We start from the raw sequence: 19,444 nt of genomic DNA, 5'->3' as shown, positions 1-19,444 counted from the left end.
CGTGATAACCAGGGAGCGTTGTACGGTATTATAACAGCAGCTGGTTTTCTGTGAGACGTCACCCTGCACAACATGTTGGCTGGCGGTCAGTGCCATCATCACCACCAGGAGATCAGGCCTTCTCCAGTCGAGAGCGCTCCCAACGCTGGTGGCCTCATGAGGTAGAGAAGAGACGGAGAGACGGAGGTGGGGAAGACAAGAGACGGAGAGACGGAGGTGGGGAAGAGAAGAGACGGAGAGACGGAGGTGGGGAAGAGAAGAGACGGAGAGACGGAGGTGGGGAAGAGAAGAGACGGAGAGACGGAGGTGGGGAAGAGAAGAGACGGAGGTGGGGAAGACAAGAGACGGAGAGACGGAGGTGGGGAAGACAAGAGACGGAGAGACGGAGGTGGGGAAGAGAGGGAAGAGAAGAGACGGAGAGACGGAGGTGGGGAAGAGGAGAGACGGAGGTGGGGAAGAGGAGAGACGGAGAGACGGAGGTGGGGAAGAGAAGAGACGGAGAGACGGAGGAGGGGAAGGTGAGGTGAGGAAGGTGAGGTGAGGAAGGTGAGGAGGGGAAGGTGAGGTGAGGAAGGTGAGGTGGGGAAGGTGAGGTGAGGAAGGTGAGGTGGGGAAGGTGAGGTGGGGAAGGTGAGGTGGGGAAGGTGAGGTGAGGAAGGTGAGGTGAGGAAGGTGAGGAGGGGAAGGTGAGGAGAGGAAGGTGAGGTGAGGAAGGTGAGGAGGGGAAGGTGAGGTGAGGAAGGTGAGGTGAGGAAGGTGAGGAGGGGAAGGTGAGGTGAGGAAGGTGAGGTGGGGAAGGTGAGGTGAGGAAGGTGAGGTGGGGAAGGTGAGGTGGGGAAGGTGAGGTGAGGAAGGTGAGGTGAGGAAGGTGAGGAGGGGAAGGTGAGGTGAGGAAGGTGAGGTGGGGAAGGTGAGGTGAGGAAGGTGAGGTGGGGAAGGTGAGGTGGGGAAGGTGAGGTGGGGAAGGTGAGGTGAGGAAGGTGAGGTGAGGAAGGTGAGGAGGGGAAGGTGAGGTGGGGAAGGTGAGGTGGGGAAGGTGAGGTGAGGAAGGTGAGGTGAGGAAGGTGAGGAGGGGAAGGTGAGGAGAGGAAGGTGAGGTGAGGAAGGTGAGGAGGGGAAGGTGAGGTGAGGAAGGTGAGGAGGGGAAGGTGAGGTGAGGAAGGTGAGGAGGGGAAGGTGAGGTGAGGAAGGTGAGGTGGGGAAGGCTCAGGGAGGGACTTCAATCAGCCTTGTAAATAAGAAGAGAAGTCCAGCTCCAGGTCAGGGCTGATTGGGAGGTGAAAAGCAGAAGGAGCTCTAAGGCGTGGATGTCACAAGTTGTCACACCTTCAACATGAATAAAGACTGTTACTGTATTCTGCTGAATCAGATGAATCACTTCCTGTCACTCCATCCAAACCCATTTATGGTGTGTTCCAGATGCCTCTTACACCAGCCTTACGAATTGCACTTGTGACGTCATTTCCTGGCTTGCAGCGTTCCTGTTTGTCTCTGTGAGTCATTGGCTCGTCATTGTTATTGTTAGCTTCATTAGCCTCTTTAGCAAACCAGCTCCAAAACAAACAACACAACTTTACATTGTATCGCACGCACAGCAAGACCGTGCAATGCATACATTGGTGACCGGAATAAAGCAGCAATGTAATCAAGTGTGTAAGAGCATTTAACTCTAACACACACACACACACACACACACACACTCACACGCACGCACGCACGCACGCACACACACACACGCACGCACGCACGCACGCACGCACGCACGCACGCACACACACACACACACACACACACACACACACACACACACACACACACACACACACACACACACACACACAGCAATACTTAAGGTAAGTCTGACATTTAGTTGACATGAGTTGAAATTTAAAGCCATTCTTAATTGCAGTGCTTAGATGAATTCATAACACAAGAACATATACAGAGACTGTAAACCAACCCATCCAAGTTCCTTTAAAGCTCACCTGTGTCATTTTCACTGCATCATTGCTTTAGTTCAATTGTTTCTAAGTCCCACAGCCCAGTCTCCAGAAGTGTTTGTCAACACTGAATGTGCCTGCAGACCCTGGGTTACCTTACAGAAAACCACTTCCAGTCCTCTATATTCCTCTCCCACTAGAGCTAAGCACAGCCAACAGGGACAATTTAGAGCAAATACATGTTCTACATTTAAAGGGATACACTGTGAATTGGCATTTCCGAGTTGTTTAATTCCAAATCATCATTGATTGCTGGCACAATTATATCATCAGCTGCTTCTGGGTAGTCAACATGGAGGGTACCCTGTGATTCAGGTATCACAGGTAGCCTAATCACACTGCCGGAAGTAGTGTTGAATTATCTGTGTGTTTATAGACAAACTACAGTCACATTGAGTGTGACCTTATTTATAACCAGAGTGGTTGTACCAATCCGGAGCCTTGGAAAGTTTGGCTGACTCTTGTTCCATGTTTTGTTAGTGAGTCTAAATTGGGGGAAAGTTTTAATATATGATCTGTTAATTCAACACGTTTTTTGGTAATGCTGTGTTTCTGCATAATCAATGAGCGGTTATCATTCGCATTCCATTTTTGGGAAACAATCTCTGCGCATAGAGTTGTTCCTCCTTTAAAGATGACCTGGCTATGCACATTTACTTCTGCAACCTTGGTATGGGAGCGATGCATTTCCCCTTACTTGACTTCTCAGACAATACACTGATTACAGGCAACTGGTTCACTATAGAGCAGTAAAGGGTAGTTCCTTTTTACTAACGCCATTTCACAGACAATAGATGAGGTATTGTTTGGATGAGTTTAGTAGACTAACTGCATAGACACATGTTGGGACACAGTGTCAACGCAGTGCCAAGCCGTCATGAAGCCGTCCCACCAGAAGCACAGACCACATCCAGGGCTCCTCCCTCCTTCCTCATTTGAGCCTTCACCATGAAGGAGCAGGTCGTCCAGGGTTTGGGGCCCTCAGTTTGGCCCTTGTGGGGGCCTCTGGGTAGGCCCTCCATTGGGGCCCTCAGTTTGGCCCTTGTGGGGACGTCTTGTTCCTCCTAGTCCCACAGGACTCCCACAGTCCCTCAACATCTGGAACATGAACACCTGGAGAGAGAGAGAGAGAGAGAGAGAGAGAGAGAGAGAGAGAGAGAGAGAGAGACCCTGGACCAGGAGCTGCTGGTCCAGGGTCAGCCCCAGATCAAACCAGGGTGGCCTCCTTATGAAACCATGGACCAGGAGCCCAGAGATGGACCAGGAGCCCAGAGATGGACCAGGAGCCTAGAGATGGACCAGGAGCCTAGAGATGGACCAGGAGTCTAGAGATGGACCAGGAGCCTAGAGATGGACCAGGAGCCTAGAGATGGACCAGGAGCCCAGAGATGGACCAGGAGCCTAGAGATGGACCAGGAGTCTAGAGATGGACCAGGAGATGGACCAGGAGCCTAGAAATGGACCAGGAGTCCAGAGATGGACCAGGAGATGGACCAGGAGCCTAGAGATGGACCAGGAGCCTAGAGATGGACCAGGAGATGGACCAGGAGCCTAGAGATGTACCAGGAGCCTAGAGATGGACCAGGAGCCTAGAGATGGACCAGGAGTCTAGAGATGGACCAGGAGCCCAGAGATGGACCAGGAGATGGACCAGGAGCCTAGAAATGGACCAGGAGCCCAGAGATGGACCAGGAGATGGACCAGGAGCCTAGAAATGGACCAGGAGTCCAGAGATGGACCAGGAGATGGACCAGGAGCCTAGAGATGGACCAGGAGCCTAGAGATGGACCAGGAGCCTAGAGATGGACCAGGAGTCCAGAGATGGACCAGGAGCCTAGAGATGGACCAGGAGCCTAGAGATGGACCAGGAGCCCAGAGATGGACCAGGAGCCTAGAGATGGACCAGGAGCCCAGAGATGGACCAGGAGCCTATGGACCAGGAAGGGAGCAGGTATATATAAGGTAAATATATATAGGGTATAGGTAAATATAATAATATAATGTTTATCATGTGTACATATGTTAATATTACTCTCTATGTATGTGAATGTATTTAGTTAGTTCAGTCAGCCTATAGAAGGCTGCTCTACTGCTGTGGGTTCTTGATCAGGCTAGAGGGTAACATGCTGTTATCTTCAGTTGATTGATTTACTGATATGTATTTCACAATATTTTCCTCATCCTCATTAAAATCTTCAACCGCATTATTTGACAAACTCACGCAACTTTATACATCTTTTGGTTCAGGGAACACGCAAATGTTCACCAGAACTTTGTAAAACAAGTGATTTGGGTGTTTAATCCACCTTTAATAATAATATAATATATCTATAATATAATAATACAGTATGAGGCGGAACTGATGATGTCGATGACGCGGAATAGTTTGGATGTTACACATGACTCGTCCAATCAGGAGCTTTACTGAACCGCCTCTATCCGTACACGTGACGTCCATCATGGCAGCCCCCATGTATCCTCCCACACTGAAGTGAGCTGGAGACGTCTCGTTGTGGTGCTTTCAGATATGCGCTATTTGTTACGGCTGGGGCCGGCTTTTACCAACTCCACCGTCCGCCGCTGTCACCAAAGTGTGTACAGCAGCAATGGGACCGTCCGCAAAGTGGCGGTGGATTTAGGACACAAGTGAGTGACATTGTCTCTAAGCTCGTGGTTAAATACACACATACATAAATATATATATAATATATAATATATATATACATACATACATACATACATACAGTGTCCAATCAGAACGCATGCGAGGTTCTCCATCTATATCCTAAATGGTTCATTCAATGACTTGGTTAGTGCTGCTAAACTGCTATTACCTTGTAGTTACTTGGTAGTCAAGGCTTCAGGGCTGTGTCTGATGTGAACCTATAATGAAGCTATAGTCCAGTGTTCTCCTTCGCTCGGAGACGGTGCACAGCTCCCGGGTCCTGCTCTCACTCCCGTTTTTGTTGCCTAGGAAACTGGAGATCTCCACGGGGCGCTTTGCGCGGTTCGCTGACGGAGCTGCAGTGGTCCAGGTAGGACCAGTAAGGACCAGTAAGGACCAGTAATAGGATGGTCCAGGTAGGACCAGTAAGGACCAGTAAGGACCAGTAATAGGATGGTCCAGGTAGGACCAGTAAGGACCAGTAAGGACCAGTAATAGGATGGTCCAGGTAGGACCAGTAAGGACCAGTAATAGGATGGTCCAGGTAGGAAGGAGTCAGTGGACCAGTAATAGGATGGTCCAGGTAGGACCAGAAAGGACCAGTAAGGACCAGTAATAGGATGGTCCAGGTAGGAAGGGGTCAGTGGACCAGTAAGGACCAGTAATAGGATGGTCCAGGTAGGAAGGAGTCAGTGGACCAGTAATAGGATGGTCCAGGTAGGAAGGAGTCAGTGGACCAGTAAGGACCAGTAATAGGATGGTCCAGGTAGGAAGGGGTCAGTGGACCAGTAATAGGATGGTCCAGGTATGAAGGGGTCAGTGGACCAGTAAGGACCAGTAAGGACCAGTAATAGGATGGTCCAGGTAGGAAGGAGTCAGTGGACCAGTAAGGACCAGTAATAGAATGGTCCAGGTATGAAGGGGTCAGTGGACCAGTAAGGACCAGGATGTGTGTAGCCCACATCAACGTGTGTTAGGTAGCCAGTCGTAGTTCTTAATGTCTGTCCATCTGCAGCTTCTGGGATGTAAGTACATCTGAGGATTTGTTGAAAGTAAATGAATCAGATCTAATTTACATTTAGGGCGTTTAGCACACGCTTTTATCCAAAGCGAAATGCAATAAGTACATTTGTCAGCAGAAGGTGAAACAATATATCTAATAAACGGATGTGAGAAGGAAAAGGCCACTACCATGTTTAGGCAGTTTGAACAGTAATGCTACACACGTTTGTTCCCTCTGTGAAGCTGGGGGACACCTCTGTGATGGTGACTGCAGTCAGCAAGACCAAACCCTCGCCCTCCAACTTCATGCCTCTCGTTGTAAGTCCTCTGAACACAACTCCTCATTGTGTCTTCTTTTACAAACTGGTAGAAACTTCATTAGTGTTGTTACCTTACCTCGAATGCTTCCCTCAGTATCACGACAGTGAACCTGAAGTTAATGTGTGTGTGTGTATATTGAATATCTATGCACACACACACACACACACACACACACACACACACACACACACAGTATATATATATATATATATATATATATATATGTATATATAGTGTGTGTGTATATTGAATATCTGTGTACACACATACACACACACACATATAGTATATTTAAGCAATAGATCACGACAGGCTGTGGTATACGCTCATTATACCACAGTTAAGGGGCGTTGTCCGTCCCGACGCGCAGCGGAGGGGCGGCGACCCCCTTCACTGTGGTGTAATGACCGTATATCACTGACTGAAGTGATCTATTGCTTTTATAAAACGGTTACGTAAATATGGCGAAATGAAAGTCATAGACACCCTCAATTTTGAAAAAGCTAGAAAGTCGGAAAAGCATTTTTTTAACGAATACAAAAAAGTAGTTCCTCCTGGCTGCCGGCAAAGTGTACGGCGGTTGCTATGCAACACAATGTAGCGTCCTTCAGAGAGAAGGCTAGGCTAAAGACGGTAGCTTGGTTCGCCGGCAATTTAGCCTTCTATTTAGGCCACCCGTTTTATAAATATATTTATAAAATGGGTGGCTTAAATCAAGCGATTTGATTGGTTCCCAACTGTTGTATATTGAGCGTATACACACAGCTATGACGCCCGTTCAGTTTACAGAGTTCAGTATCACTCCGCGCCTAACTTGAACTGTTGTTTATTTATATATAAAAGCAATAGCATAGTTCACTGAAGCCTAAAAACATGTTGATTGCTGGAGAGGGTGGAAATGTTGTAAAGCAATAGGCACATGGTGAGTGAACTCGACAGTAGGCTGAATTGCCGGCGAACCAAGCTACCGTCTCTAGCCTTCTCTCTGAAGGACGCTACAGTGTGTTGCATAGCAACCGCTGTACACTTTGCAGGCAGCCAGGAGGGACTACTTTTTTGTATTCGTTTAAAAAAAATGCTTTTCCGACTTTCTAGCTTTTTCAAAATTGAGGGTGTCTATGACTTTCATTTCGCCATACTTACGTAACCGTTTTATAAAAGCAATAGATCACTTCAGTCAGTGGTATACGGTCATTATACCACAGTTAAGGGACAACGCCCCTTAACTGTGGTATAATGACCGTATACCACAGCCTGTCGTGATCTATTGCTTAAATATATAGTGTGTGTGTGTGTGTGTGTATATTGAATATCTGTGTACACACACACACACACACACTACATATATACAGTATATATAGTGTGTAGTGAGTGTGTGTATATTGAATATCTGTGTACACACACACACATACACAGTATATATAGTGTGTAGTGAGTGTGGGTCGTTGTGCTCTGACTGACAGGTGGACTACCGGCAGAAGGCAGCTGCAGCGGGTCGCATCCCCACCAACCACCTGAGACGAGAGCTGGGAACCACGGACCACGAGATCCTCACCAGCAGACTCATAGGTCATAGGTTCACATTAGACTAACACCACGGACCACCAGATCCTCACCAGCAGACTCATAGGTCATAGGTTCACATCAGACACCTTTACAAAGTAGAATAACCCAGAATAGTACTGCCTAAAAGACAGTTGAATGCAATATTATTTTACCAGCTTTATTTTGTGCTTTTGCACGGCACGGAAACATCCAGCTGATCATTGTCCTGGAGCGGATAATCCTGACTAGACCAAAGCATTGTGAAATGCATTGTTCCTGATGGATTAATCCCATTCTGAGCGTGTACACACTGTATGTTTCCATAAAGGGACACCTCTTCATTTAATAATTCCAAATCAATGCGCTACAAATCCAACACTAAAAAAAACGGTCAATAGAACATTAAACTGATTTTTCATTGACGACTCAAAAGCCTTATGCTCAAAGCACCGCAAATCAATATTTTCATCAACTGATTAAGTCGATAAAACACAGATCAAACATTAAAGATTAATGAAATTCCTATCTAATCATTGTTGCTAACTGTGGTATTTGGAATAAACTACTCAAGGGTTTCACGTAATGTTCCAAGGTGTTCTAAGCAACCTTGGCTTTGCATTTGCTGCATCTCAAACTCCATTGTACAAAGTATTCCAATGATGAGTCTTAAGCTATTTATCTTCTGTATCTTAGACCGGGCCATCAGACCTCTGTTTCCTGCTGGTTATTTCTACGACACGCAGGTCAGTGACATTTCTACTTTCAATACGTCATACCTTGTTTAAAGTGTATGCCCTTTGAAGCTGGTTGCCAAAAAGTATCTGTGTGTGTGTGTGTGTGTGTGTGTGTGTGTGTGTGTGTGTGTGTGTGTGTGTGTGTGTGTGTGTGTTTCTAGGTCCTGTGTAACCTGCTGGCTGTGGATGGGGTTAATGATCCAGATGTATTGGCTATCAATGGAGGTGAGTCGGACACCAGATCATCTGTTTATGTCTCATTACTTGGAGCTGATTTGGGCTGAAGCTGAACCTTCCTATTTGTTCCAGCCTCTGCAGCTCTGGCCATGTCAGACATCCCCTGGAACGGCCCCATCGGTGAGTCACTAGTTATTAATACCATGACCTGACGTCTGTGGTGATAGAGGTTAGAGCACATCCTAAAGTGTTCTAATGGGAACAATCATCTCTAGAATGTAGAGAAAATATCTCTTACCATTTACATGACAGATAACAATAGCAGATGTCTATCAAGTCTGTCTGTCATCATAAAAGTCTGTGTGTGTGCGTGTGTGTGTATATGTGTGTGTGTGCGTGTGTCTCTGTGTGTGTGTGTGTGCGTGTGTCTCTGTGTGTGTCTCTGTGTGTGTGTGTGTGTGTGTGTGCGCATGTGTCCCTGTGTGCGTGTGTGTGTGTGTGTGTGTGTGTGTCTCTGCATGTGTGTGTGTCTCTGTGTGCGTGTGCGTGCATGTGTCTCTGTGTGTTGTGTGTGTGTGCCAGGTGCGGTGCGGGTGGGTTTGGTAGAAGGAGAGTTCCTTATCAACCCCACCAGGAAGGAGATGGGCTCCAGCTCTCTGAACCTCATAGTGGCCGGAGCACCCAGCAGTCAAGTTGGTAAGTCAACCTTCTGCAGCTGCTTTGCTGCTGGTTTTTGCTAATCTGTTGTCTGTCTGCACCTCTGTCTGCTTTTGCGTCTAAATACAAAATCTGTGTCTCACTCTCTTACTCTTACTCACTCTCACACATCAGTGATGATGGAGGCATCGGCGGAGAACGTGCTGCAGCAGGACTTCTGCCACGCGGTGAAGGTGGGCGTGAAGCACAGCCAGCAGATCATCCACGCCATCCAGCAGCTGTGTCGAGAGAAGAAGGTCACCAAGCGCACCCCCGTCAGGATGTTCTCCGCCCCCGGAGACATGGTGGAGCACACCCGGCAGTAAGCTCTCACACACACCTAGCAGGATTCATCAGGGACATGACTAACCCAGTGCATTGACTGGGTTAAACAATGATATACAACCATGTGATCATACACCGTGTTGACCAGGTGAATAAGGAGGTCAGTGCAGGATGTGCGACTGTATGTACAGTGTCTGCTGTACACTGCTGTCTAATGTTCAACTGGAACCGCTGCTTTTCACTCTCATACTTACGGCAGTGGTTTCTGCATCAAACACCTTGATTCTTTTAAACGTCATGTTGACCAATGCCCGATACGTCTGTCCTGTGTATGACTTTAGGTTTTGCCTCTGTGCAGGTTATCCGCAGCTAGAATCTACTCCGTTTTCACAGACTCTTCCCATGATAAGGTATGTCATTTTTAGTTTCTTTGCAAATCCCTTGTCCTAATGTTGGAGAGATGTGAGGAACAAGAGCCTCTTTACCTCCTCCTGCATGGTCATCAGCGTGGTTGTGCATGTTTACCGCATTACTAACTTCTTCCATTTTAGATTTCAAGAGACGAAGCAATCAACAAAGTACGACTTGAAACAGAGGAAGCACTGAAAGGTGGACCATTGATTTCAAACGTTTCATTTGCTAAATCCAGAATGTGTGTATGAGAGGTTCACTTCAGTACATTATTGTTGTCTTTCCTCTGTAGTGAAATACCCTCAAGCAGAGCCCTTTGAGGTCATGGAGTGCTTCAACGCTGTGAGCAAAGACATCTTCCGCAATCTGGTGCTTCAGGAATATAAGAGGTGAGCAATGTCCCGTGTTCCCGTCTGATGGAACTCCTGAAGCCGGCCACACGCCGGCACCAATAGGAAGTCAAACGCCGCCCCTAGCACCAATAGGAAGTCAAACGCCACCCCTAGCACCAATAGGAAGTCAAACGCCGCCCCTAGCACCAATAGGAAGTCAAACGCCACCCCTAGCACCAATAGGAAGTCAAACGCCGCCCCTAGCACCAATAGGAAGTCAAACGCCACCCCTAGCACCAATAGGAAGTCAAACGCCGCCCCTAGCACCAACAGGAAGTCAAACGCCGCCCCTAGCACCAATAGGAAGTCAAACGCCGCCCCTAGCACCAATAGGAAGTCAAACGCCGCCCCTAGCACCAACAGGAAGTCAAACGCCGCCCCTAGCACCAACAGGAAGTCAAACGCCGCCCCTAGCACCAATAGGAAGTCAAACGCCGCCCCTAGCACCAACAGGAAGTCAAACGCCACCCCTAGCACCAACAGGAAGTCAAACGCCGCCCCTAGCACCAATAGGAAGTCAAACGCTGCCCCTAGCACCAATAGGAAGTCAAACGCTGCCCCTAGCACCAATAGGAAGTCAAACGCCGCCCCTAGCACCAATAGGAAGTCAAACGCCGCCCCTAGCACCAATAGGAAGTCAAACGCCGCCCCTAGCACCAATAGGAAGTCAAACACCGCCCCTAGCACCAATAGGAAGTCAAACGCCGCCCCTAGCACCAATAGGAAGCGTCGCGCTGCAACTCCGTTGTGGTTACATTTTGAAAGCAGCAGATCAACAAACATAGTCGGTATAGGCTACCATAACGTTAAACCAGTTGTTTTATGACTATGTGGCCCTGATGCCCGTGATCCTCTGTGCGTACAATGATAGTCACTTCATTCATAGTTACTTATGTCCTGTTGGGCACTTTGTTTACAGTTGAGTCACTTTATTTTCTGTCATTGCTCATTCATCTTGCATTGTGGAATTATGCATCTACTGCATCAACAATCTCCACATGTACAGGAGCGTGTATCAAGCCGGGATGTACAAACAGCTTTAAAAGAGCGCTTTGTCACGCACGGCGACGCTAGGGAATAGGACAGTGAAGGACAGCGGGGCAGTATGGCGAAAATAATGGAGGCGGTTGGTTTGATGAGGCACTTTGGCGCCGGTGTGTAGCAGGCTCTAGTGTAGCAGGCTCTAGTGTGTAGCAGGCTCTAGTGTAGCAGGCTCTAGTGTGTAGCAGGCTCTAGTGTGTAGCAGGCTCTAGTGTGTAGCAGGCTCTAGTGTAGCAGGCTCTAGTGTAGCAGGCTCTAGTGTAGCAGGCTCTAGTGTGTAGCAGGCTCTAGTGTAGCAGGCTCTAGTGTAGCAGGCTCTAGTGTGTAGCAGGCTCTAGTGTAGCAGGCTCTAGTGTGTAGCAGGCTCTAGTGTAGCAGGCTCTAGTGTGTAGCAGGCTCTAGTGTGTAGCAGGCTCTAGTGTAGCAGGCTCTAGTGTAGCAGGCTCTAGTGTAGCAGGCTCTAGTGTGTAGCAGGCTCTAGTGTAGCAGGCTCTAGTGTAGCAGGCTCTAGTGTGTAGCAGGCTCTAGTGTAGCAGGCTCTAGTGTGTAGCAGGCTCTAGTGTGTAGCAGGCTCTAGTGTAGCAGGCTCTAGTGTGTAGCAGGCTCTAGTGTGTAGCAGGCTCTAGTGTAGCAGGCTCTAGTGTAGCAGGCTCTAGTGTAGCAGGCTCTAGTGTGTAGCAGGCTCTAGTGTAGCAGGCTCTAGTGTGTAGCAGGCTCTAGTGTAGCAGGCTCTAGTGTAGCAGGCTCTAGTGTAGCAGGCTCTAGTGTGTAGCAGGCTCTAGTGTAGCAGGCTCTAGTGTAGCAGGCTCTAGTGTAGCAGGCTCTAGTGTAGCAGGCTCTAGTGTGTAGCAGGCTCTAGTGTAGCAGGCTCTAGTGTAGCAGGCTCTAGTGTAGCAGGCTCTAGTGTGTAGCAGGCTCTGGTGTAGCAGGCTCTAGTGTGTAGCAGGCTCTAGTGTGTAGCAGGCTCTAGTGTAGCAGGCTCTAGTGTGTAGCAGGCTCTAGTGTGTAGCAGGCTCTAGTGTAGCAGGCTCTAGTGTAGCAGGCTCTAGTGTGTAGCAGGCTCTAGTGTAGCAGGCTCTAGTGTGTAGCAGGCTCTAGTGTAGCAGGCTCTAGTGTAGCAGGCTCTAGTGTAGCAGGCTCTAGTGTGTAGCAGGCTCTAGTGTAGCAGGCTCTAGTGTAGCAGGCTCTAGTGTGTAGCAGGCTCTAGTGTAGCAGGCTCTAGTGTAGCAGGCTCTAGTGTAGCAGGCTCTAGTGTAGCAGGCTCTAGTGTAGCAGGCTCTAGTGTAGCAGGCTCTAGTGTGTAGCAGGCTCTAGTGTAGCAGGCTCTAGTGTGTAGCAGGCTCTAGTGTGTAGCAGGCTCTAGTGTAGCAGGCTCTAGTGTGTAGCAGGCTCTAGTGTAGCAGGCTCTAGTGTAGCAGGCTCTAGTGTAGCAGGCTCTAGTGTAGCAGCCTCTAGTGTGTAGCAGGCTCTAGTGTAGCAGGCTCTAGTGTAGCAGGCTCTAGTGTAGCAGGCTCTAGTGTGTAGCAGGCTCTAGTGTAGCAGGCTCTAGTGTAGCAGGCTCTAGTGTAGCAGGCTCTAGTGTAGCAGGCTCTAGTGTGTAGCAGGCTCTAGTGTGTAGCAGGCTCTAGTGTAGCAGGCTCTAGTGTAGCAGGCTCTAGTGTGTAGCAGGCTCTAGTGTAGCAGGCTCTAGTGTAGCAGGCTCTAGTGTGTAGCAGGCTCTAGTGCGCCCTGCCAGTCGCTTTGGAGCCAGTGCAGTAAGTGTGTATTGGCTACCAGGTGTGACGGCCGAGACCTGACAGCACTGAGGAACATCTCCTGTGAGGTGGACGTGTTGAAACCACTCCACGGCTCCGCCTTGTTCCAGAGAGGACAGACACAGGTAGGCAGACCGCCGTTCACCACCTCTGGAACGCTGATCTCTGAGCAGAACCGTGTTTGGTGTCAGATGTGACCTGTATGTGTTTCTGAATATGATGACTCAACAGGTACTCTGTGGCGTCACGTTTGATTCCCTGGAATCCACTGTCAAAGCTGACCTCATCACCACAGCTCTAAGGTAGTTTTTAATTTGTGCCATTGTGGTTTTAAGAACCTTCTTTGAAGGGCTGACAATATCAGGATTATTCAGATTGAAGAAACGATGTCATCTTAGGTTGCATATGTTCCAGTCCTCAGCCGGGTTGTCACCGTTGTACTGTTAATAAACCCTTTTTCAAATCTGTGTGTATTAATTCAAGTATTCTATTTATTTTGTCACAACAGTGGCATAAAAGACAAGAACTTTATGCTCCATTATGAAGTAAGTAAGCTCAAATCCTGTTATAACTTGAGTTACTGTATTTATGACCCTCTTCCTGTATTTCATCTGTTATTGACCCTACATCACGCATCCTTCTTTTCAGTTCCCTCCATACGCTACCAATGAGATTGGCAAGATGGGGGGTATAAATCGGAGAGAGCTTGGTCATGGTTCGTACATGTTGAGCTTCACATGTATTCAACCTGCAGGGCGTACCGTCCCCTCTCTGGAGACCAGCGGTCCTCTTGTTGTAAGCTTGTTTGTGTCTCTCAGGGGCCCTTGCGGAGAAGTCTCTGAGACCGGTCATTCCCAAAGACTTTCCCTTCACCATCAGAGTCACCGCTGAGGTGCTGGAGTCCAACGGTGTGTGCTGCTCATGGCAGTCTCAGAACCACTCCTACCACACCAGACCCTTTTGTGTTGCCTACTAGGAAAGAGACTCAATAGCATGTGCTGTCTCTATCTCAGGTTCCTCTTCTATGGCCTCGGCTTGTGGAGGAAGTCTTGCTCTGATGGATGCAGGTACTTGGCCCACAACTGCTTTATTCACAATGAATCCCAAAGCACCACATACAGATGACTTTCATGTTGTTGGTTTGTTCTACCTGTTCTTTAAGGGCTACGGTATACTTTTCATATCAAGGAAGTGGGTTTTATCGAGGACACAATAAAGGGCAGACGGGGATATGACATGAGAGGTGTGCTCTCTGTTGGAGGTGTGAGGTGTGCTCTCAGTTGTAGGGGTGATATGAGAGGTGTGCTCTCTGTTGTAGGGGTGATATGAGAGGTGTGCTCTCTGTTGTAGGTGTGATATGAGAGGTGTGCTCTCTGTTGTAGGTGTGATATGAGAGGTGTGCTCTCTGTTGTAGGTGTGATATGAGAGGTGTGCTCTCTGTTGTAGGTGTGATATGAGAGGTGTGCTCTCTGTTGTAGGGGTGAGGTGCTCTCTGTTGTAGGGGTGATATGAGAGGTGTGCTCTCTGTTGTAGGTGTGATATGAGAGGTGTGCTCTCTGTTGTAGGTGTGATATGAGAGGTGTGCTCTCTGTTGTAGGTGTGATATGAGAGGTGTGCTCTCTGTTGTAGGTGTGATATGAGAGGTGTGCTCTCTGTTGTAGGGGTGAGGTGCTCTCTGTTGTAGGGGTGATATGAGAGGTGTGCTCTCTGTTGTAGGTGTGCCTCTCTCCTCTGCTGTGGCCGGCGTCGCCATTGGCCTCATCTCCAAGCCCAGCCCAGAGAAGCCAAATGAGATCCAGGACTACAGATTACTCACAGACATCCTGGTGTGTATCGGCTTTCTGCCCAATGTTTTATCTGAAGGTGCTGGAGGTCAGATTCCAGAACCGTTCAAATCTCAAATCTCAAATTTTACTTGCAGAACTTTGTGATCTGCAAAAATAAGCCGTGTATACGCCCTATATTCCTTCATTTAGAATATGATGTATGCTTTTGGTTTCCACACAGGGAATAGAGGACTACCTGGGGGACATGGACTTCAAAATGGCCGGAACACTCAAGGGTATCACTGCCTTACAGGTGATTAAAGACGGACAGTAGCAGTGCCGTTGTGATGTGTTTTCAGTGTGCGTGCCTACAAGTGGACAACTTGTGTTTTGAACTCTTGTTTTCCAGGCTGATGTTAAAATACCAGGCTTGCCCCTAAAACTGGTCATGGAGGCTATCCAGCAAGCAACAGGTTGAAACACTCACACCGCCGCTGAACGGTAAGCCAGGGCGCGTATCAGCACTGAGAGACTCATATGTTTGATGCTAATGTTTTCCAGTGGCTAAGAAGGAGATCCTTGCCATCATGAACAAGAGTATCGGGAAACCCAGGACCGCCAGGAAGGACAACGGCCCCGTTATCGGTGAGGCTAGTGGAGTCAGACTGTGGTTCTCCCATTGAAGCTAATGGACCTGTAGTCTCTTTAGTCACATACTGGAGCGTGCTTCTCCCTTGTGTCATGGACCTGTAGTCTCTTTAGTCACATACTGGAGCGTGCTTCTCCCTTGTGTCATGGACCTGTAGTCTCTTTAGTCACATACTGGAGCGTGCTTCTCCCTTGTGTCATGGACCTGTAGTCTCTTTAGTCACATACTGGAGCGTGCTTCTCCCTTGTGTCATGGACCTGTAGTCTCTTTAGTCACATACTGGAGCGTGCTTCTCCCTTGTGTCATGGACCTGTAGTCTCTTTAGTCACATACTGGAGCGTGCTTCTCCCTTGTGTCATGGACCTGTAGTCTCTTTAGTCACATACTGGAGCGTGCTTCTCCCTTGTGTCATGGACCTGTAGTCTCTTTAGTCACATACTGGAGCGTGCTTCTCCCTTGTGTCATGGACCTGTAGTCTCTTTAGTCACATACTGGAGCGTGCTTCTCCCTTGTGTCATGGACCTGTAGTCTCTTTAGTCACATACTGGAGCGTGCTTCTCCCTTGTGTCACGGACCTGTAGTCTCTTTAGTCACATACTGGAGCGTGCTTCTCCCTTGTGTCATGGACCTGTAGTCTCTTTAGTCACATACTGGAGCGTGCTTCTCCCTTGTGTCATGGACCTGTAGTCTCTTTAGTCACATACTGGAGCGTGCTTCTCCCTTGTGTCATGGACCTGTAGTCTCTTTAGTCACATACTGGAGCGTGCTTCTCCCTTGTGTCATGGACCTGTAGTCTCTTTAGTCACATACTGGAGCGTGCTTCTCCCTTGTGTCATGGACCTGTAGTCTCTTTAGTCACATACTGGAGCGTGCTTCTCCCTTGTGTCATGGACCTGTAGTCTCTTTAGTCACATACTGGAGCGTGCTTCTCCCTTGTGTCATGGACCTGTAGTCTCTTTAGTCACATACTGGAGCGTGCTTCTCCCTTGTGTCATGGACCTGTAGTCTCTTTAGTCACATACTGGAGCGTGCTTCTCCCTTGTGTCATGGACCTGTAGTCTCTTTAGTCACATACTGGAGCGTGCTTCTCCCTTGTGTCATGGACCTGTAGTCTCTTTAGTCACATACTGGAGCGTGCTTCTCCCTTGTGTCATGGACCTGTAGTCTCTTTAGTCACATACTGGAGCGTGCTTCTCCCTTGTGTCATGGACCTGTAGTCTCTTTAGTCACATACTGGAGCGTGCTTCTCCCTTGTGTCATGGACCTGTAGTCTCTTTAGTCACATACTGGAGCGTGCTTCTCCCTTGTGTCATGGACCTGTAGTCTCTTTAGTCACATACTGGAGCGTGCTTCTCCCTTGTGTCATGGACCTGTAGTCTCTTTAGTCACATACTGGAGCGTGCTTCTCCCTTGTAGAGAACGTGCGGGTTCCTGTTTCCAGAAGGGCTCGGTTCGTTGGTCCAGGCGGTTACAACCTCCGCAAGCTCCAGGCTCAAACAGGTGGGTGAGAGAGAGAGAGAGAGAGAGAGAGAGAGAGAGAGAGAGAGAGAGAGAGAGAGAGAGAGAGAGAGAGAGAGAGAGAGAGAGAGAGAGAGAGAGAGAGAGAGAGAGAGAGAGAGAGAGAGAGAGAGAGAGAGAGAGAGAGAGAGAGATGAGAGAGAGAGAGAGAGAGAGAGAGAGAGAGAGAGAGAGAGAGAGAGAGAGAGAGAGAGAGAGAGAGAGAGAGAGAGAGAGAGAGAGAGAGAGAGAGGACACTCATGCTCGTCTCCTTTAGGTGTGACGATAAGCCAAGTGGACGAGGAGACCTTCTCTGTGTTCGCTCCGACGCCGGGGGCCATGAGCGAAGCGCAGGACTTCATCACTGATGTTTGCAAAGACGATGTGAGTCACTGGCAAACGGCCTCACATACATATCACTGGTCTAATAACGGATTGATCCCAGATCGAGATCAATCCGTTACCTTTTCTGTCACGCCTAAGGTATTTTATTGTGTTACCATGAATGTGTGGTTGTGTGTCCGTCTTCATGTGCCTTTGATCTTTTCCCCTTAGCAAGAACAGCAGTTAGAGTTTGGTGCTGTCTACACAGCCTCCATCATTGAAATAAGGTACGTCTATCCGTTTAAAGAGTAGGCTCTAAAGAACATCAACACACTGATGTGAAGGACGTTGTCGTCCCTGCTCTCCTCAGGGACATCGGAGTCATGGTCAAACTGTACCCCAACATGAGCGCCGTTCTCCTCCACAACTCCCAGCTGGACCACAAACGGGTGAGTGTCTGCTTCTCTGGCCACTCCGCTGCTCTTTTTGACTTCTTACAGCTTTACTCTGTTCCTTCAGATCAAACATCCTTCAGCGCTGGGTTTAGAAGTTGGACAACAGATACAGGTGAGCACCAGCGTTAAAACCAGCGCTCTGGCCCTGATCCAGTTCACACGGTGACTCTTAACTGGCTGCTTCTGCTCCCACAGGTCAAGTATTTTGGACGCGACCCGACGGACGGCAGAATGAGGCTGTCGAGAAAGGTTCTTCAATCGCCCGCGGCGACCCTGGTGAAGACGCTCAGCGAGAAGCAGAGCATCACCATGGGAACGGGAGAGGCCCCCGGGGGCCCCTCGTGATGGCCCCGTGGGCCAGCGTGTAGTGTCCATGCTGTCCTCACGTGGAGCAGCAGCGGGCAGACAGACGTGTACATAGGCCACAGACCGGACGTTAGCTCAGCTCTGTCTTCACATCATGCGTTGCAATTAAAGTATTTACTTTTTACATGACGTGTATTCTTTGGTGGTGTTTTTTGTTTTAAGATTTGAATTGTAGATGCATTAGTATCTATCATTATGCGTCCTTAGCTTAGTTCAGCTCACCTTGCCTTCAGATGGGTGGCTGTAGCCGTATTGGCCTAAACTCTTACTACAAGCTCTCTTGGAAAATGAAAGCGAGACTTGAAATGTAGGCTTAATGCATTCTAAATGCATTCTAAATGTAGGCTTAATGCATTCTAAATGCTCGTGCAGATCTTCTTCTTGGATCACATTTATCAAACCCCTTTCTCAATTTGCATAAATTATGAAATATATTAATATAATATATTAAACGAGAAATACCTAAATATCCACCTCTTCTCTCCCTTCTCTCTATTCCCCAACCAAACGGTGTAGAGGGCTCCAGGCCTGAGACCTGCTGATGACCTGCCCTGATAGAGAGGACATTGTCCTGGTGCTCAAAGGTTACATTTCAACTCATGGAATGATCAAAATCACACCCACTGAACACACCAACTAGTTTGCCAAATGTTTTCTTTTAAAGGGGTGCCCCCTGGTGGCTTGGGGCCCTCATCATTACATCCTAACTACGTTCTGCTACTCATTCATTGAGTAGTACTGAGTGTCATAACCTCTTTCTTCACTTGTTGGTTTTACTCCATTAGTCTTCAAAATATAAACCGCTTACATCAAACTGTTAAGTCTGCTCCAGAACTATTGGACACCCCCAGAGAGCTGTGTCTACACTAGGCTATCCTTCATGATCCATCACGTTGTGTCTTCATGGTCTGAGTGGCTCCCACTGTCCAGGCTCTCAGCCCCAGCCCCCCCCCCCCCCTACCCCACAGTACTCAGTAGACTGAGGACTCATCCCCCTTCTTTATATACTACTGTTTATTTATACATGTTTACTGATGATGTATATGGTGCAATACGCTGCTCTTTGTGCCATTTACTTTCCCTTTGGGGATGAATAAAGTGCTTTGAATTGAATTTGAAGTTGATTGAATTAGCTGATCTCAAGTCATCCATATTCATTTTTTACATTACTATATATATAAATATATGTATATATATATATTTTTTATTTTTTATTTTTATTTTTTATTTATATATATATATACAGCATATATATATATCAGTTTTTATTACCTGTAAATGCACTCCCCGTGACTCTACTAGTCCTGAGCAGAGCGCGTTCTGTGTGAGCGTGCGGGCCGCCGTAGCCCCTGAGGAGACCCCGC

At 48.2% G+C, this 19,444-nt stretch overlaps 1 protein-coding gene across 1 annotated transcript; it reads left to right on the top strand.

The window, feature by feature from the left end:
• The first annotated feature begins 4,460 nt into the window (after positions 1-4,460).
• Positions 4,461-19,035, top strand: pnpt1 (polyribonucleotide nucleotidyltransferase 1). Its single transcript, XM_084470382.1, has 28 exons — positions 4,461-4,646; positions 4,975-5,035; positions 5,911-5,985; positions 7,452-7,557; positions 8,227-8,276; positions 8,429-8,492; positions 8,577-8,624; positions 9,027-9,140; positions 9,276-9,462; positions 9,784-9,835; positions 9,977-10,034; positions 10,129-10,225; positions 13,046-13,148; positions 13,255-13,325; positions 13,532-13,568; positions 13,672-13,738; positions 13,842-13,931; positions 14,037-14,090; positions 14,740-14,849; positions 15,031-15,102; positions 15,199-15,262; positions 15,351-15,434; positions 16,855-16,938; positions 17,213-17,319; positions 17,491-17,546; positions 17,630-17,708; positions 17,779-17,826; positions 17,910-19,035. The coding sequence occupies exons 1-28, from the start codon at positions 4,528-4,530 to the stop codon at positions 18,057-18,059; spliced, it is 2,307 nt and encodes a 768-aa protein (XP_084326508.1). The 5' UTR covers positions 4,461-4,527; the 3' UTR covers positions 18,060-19,035.
• The last annotated feature ends 409 nt before the right edge of the window (positions 19,036-19,444 follow it).

Source organism: Micromesistius poutassou, assembly GCF_964030765.1.
Source record: "Micromesistius poutassou genome assembly, chromosome: 7".
NCBI classification, from domain to species: Eukaryota; Metazoa; Chordata; class Actinopteri; order Gadiformes; family Gadidae; genus Micromesistius; species Micromesistius poutassou.
The sequence above is the reverse complement of the archived record's forward strand: the minus strand, read 5'-3'. Positions and strand labels throughout refer to the sequence as shown.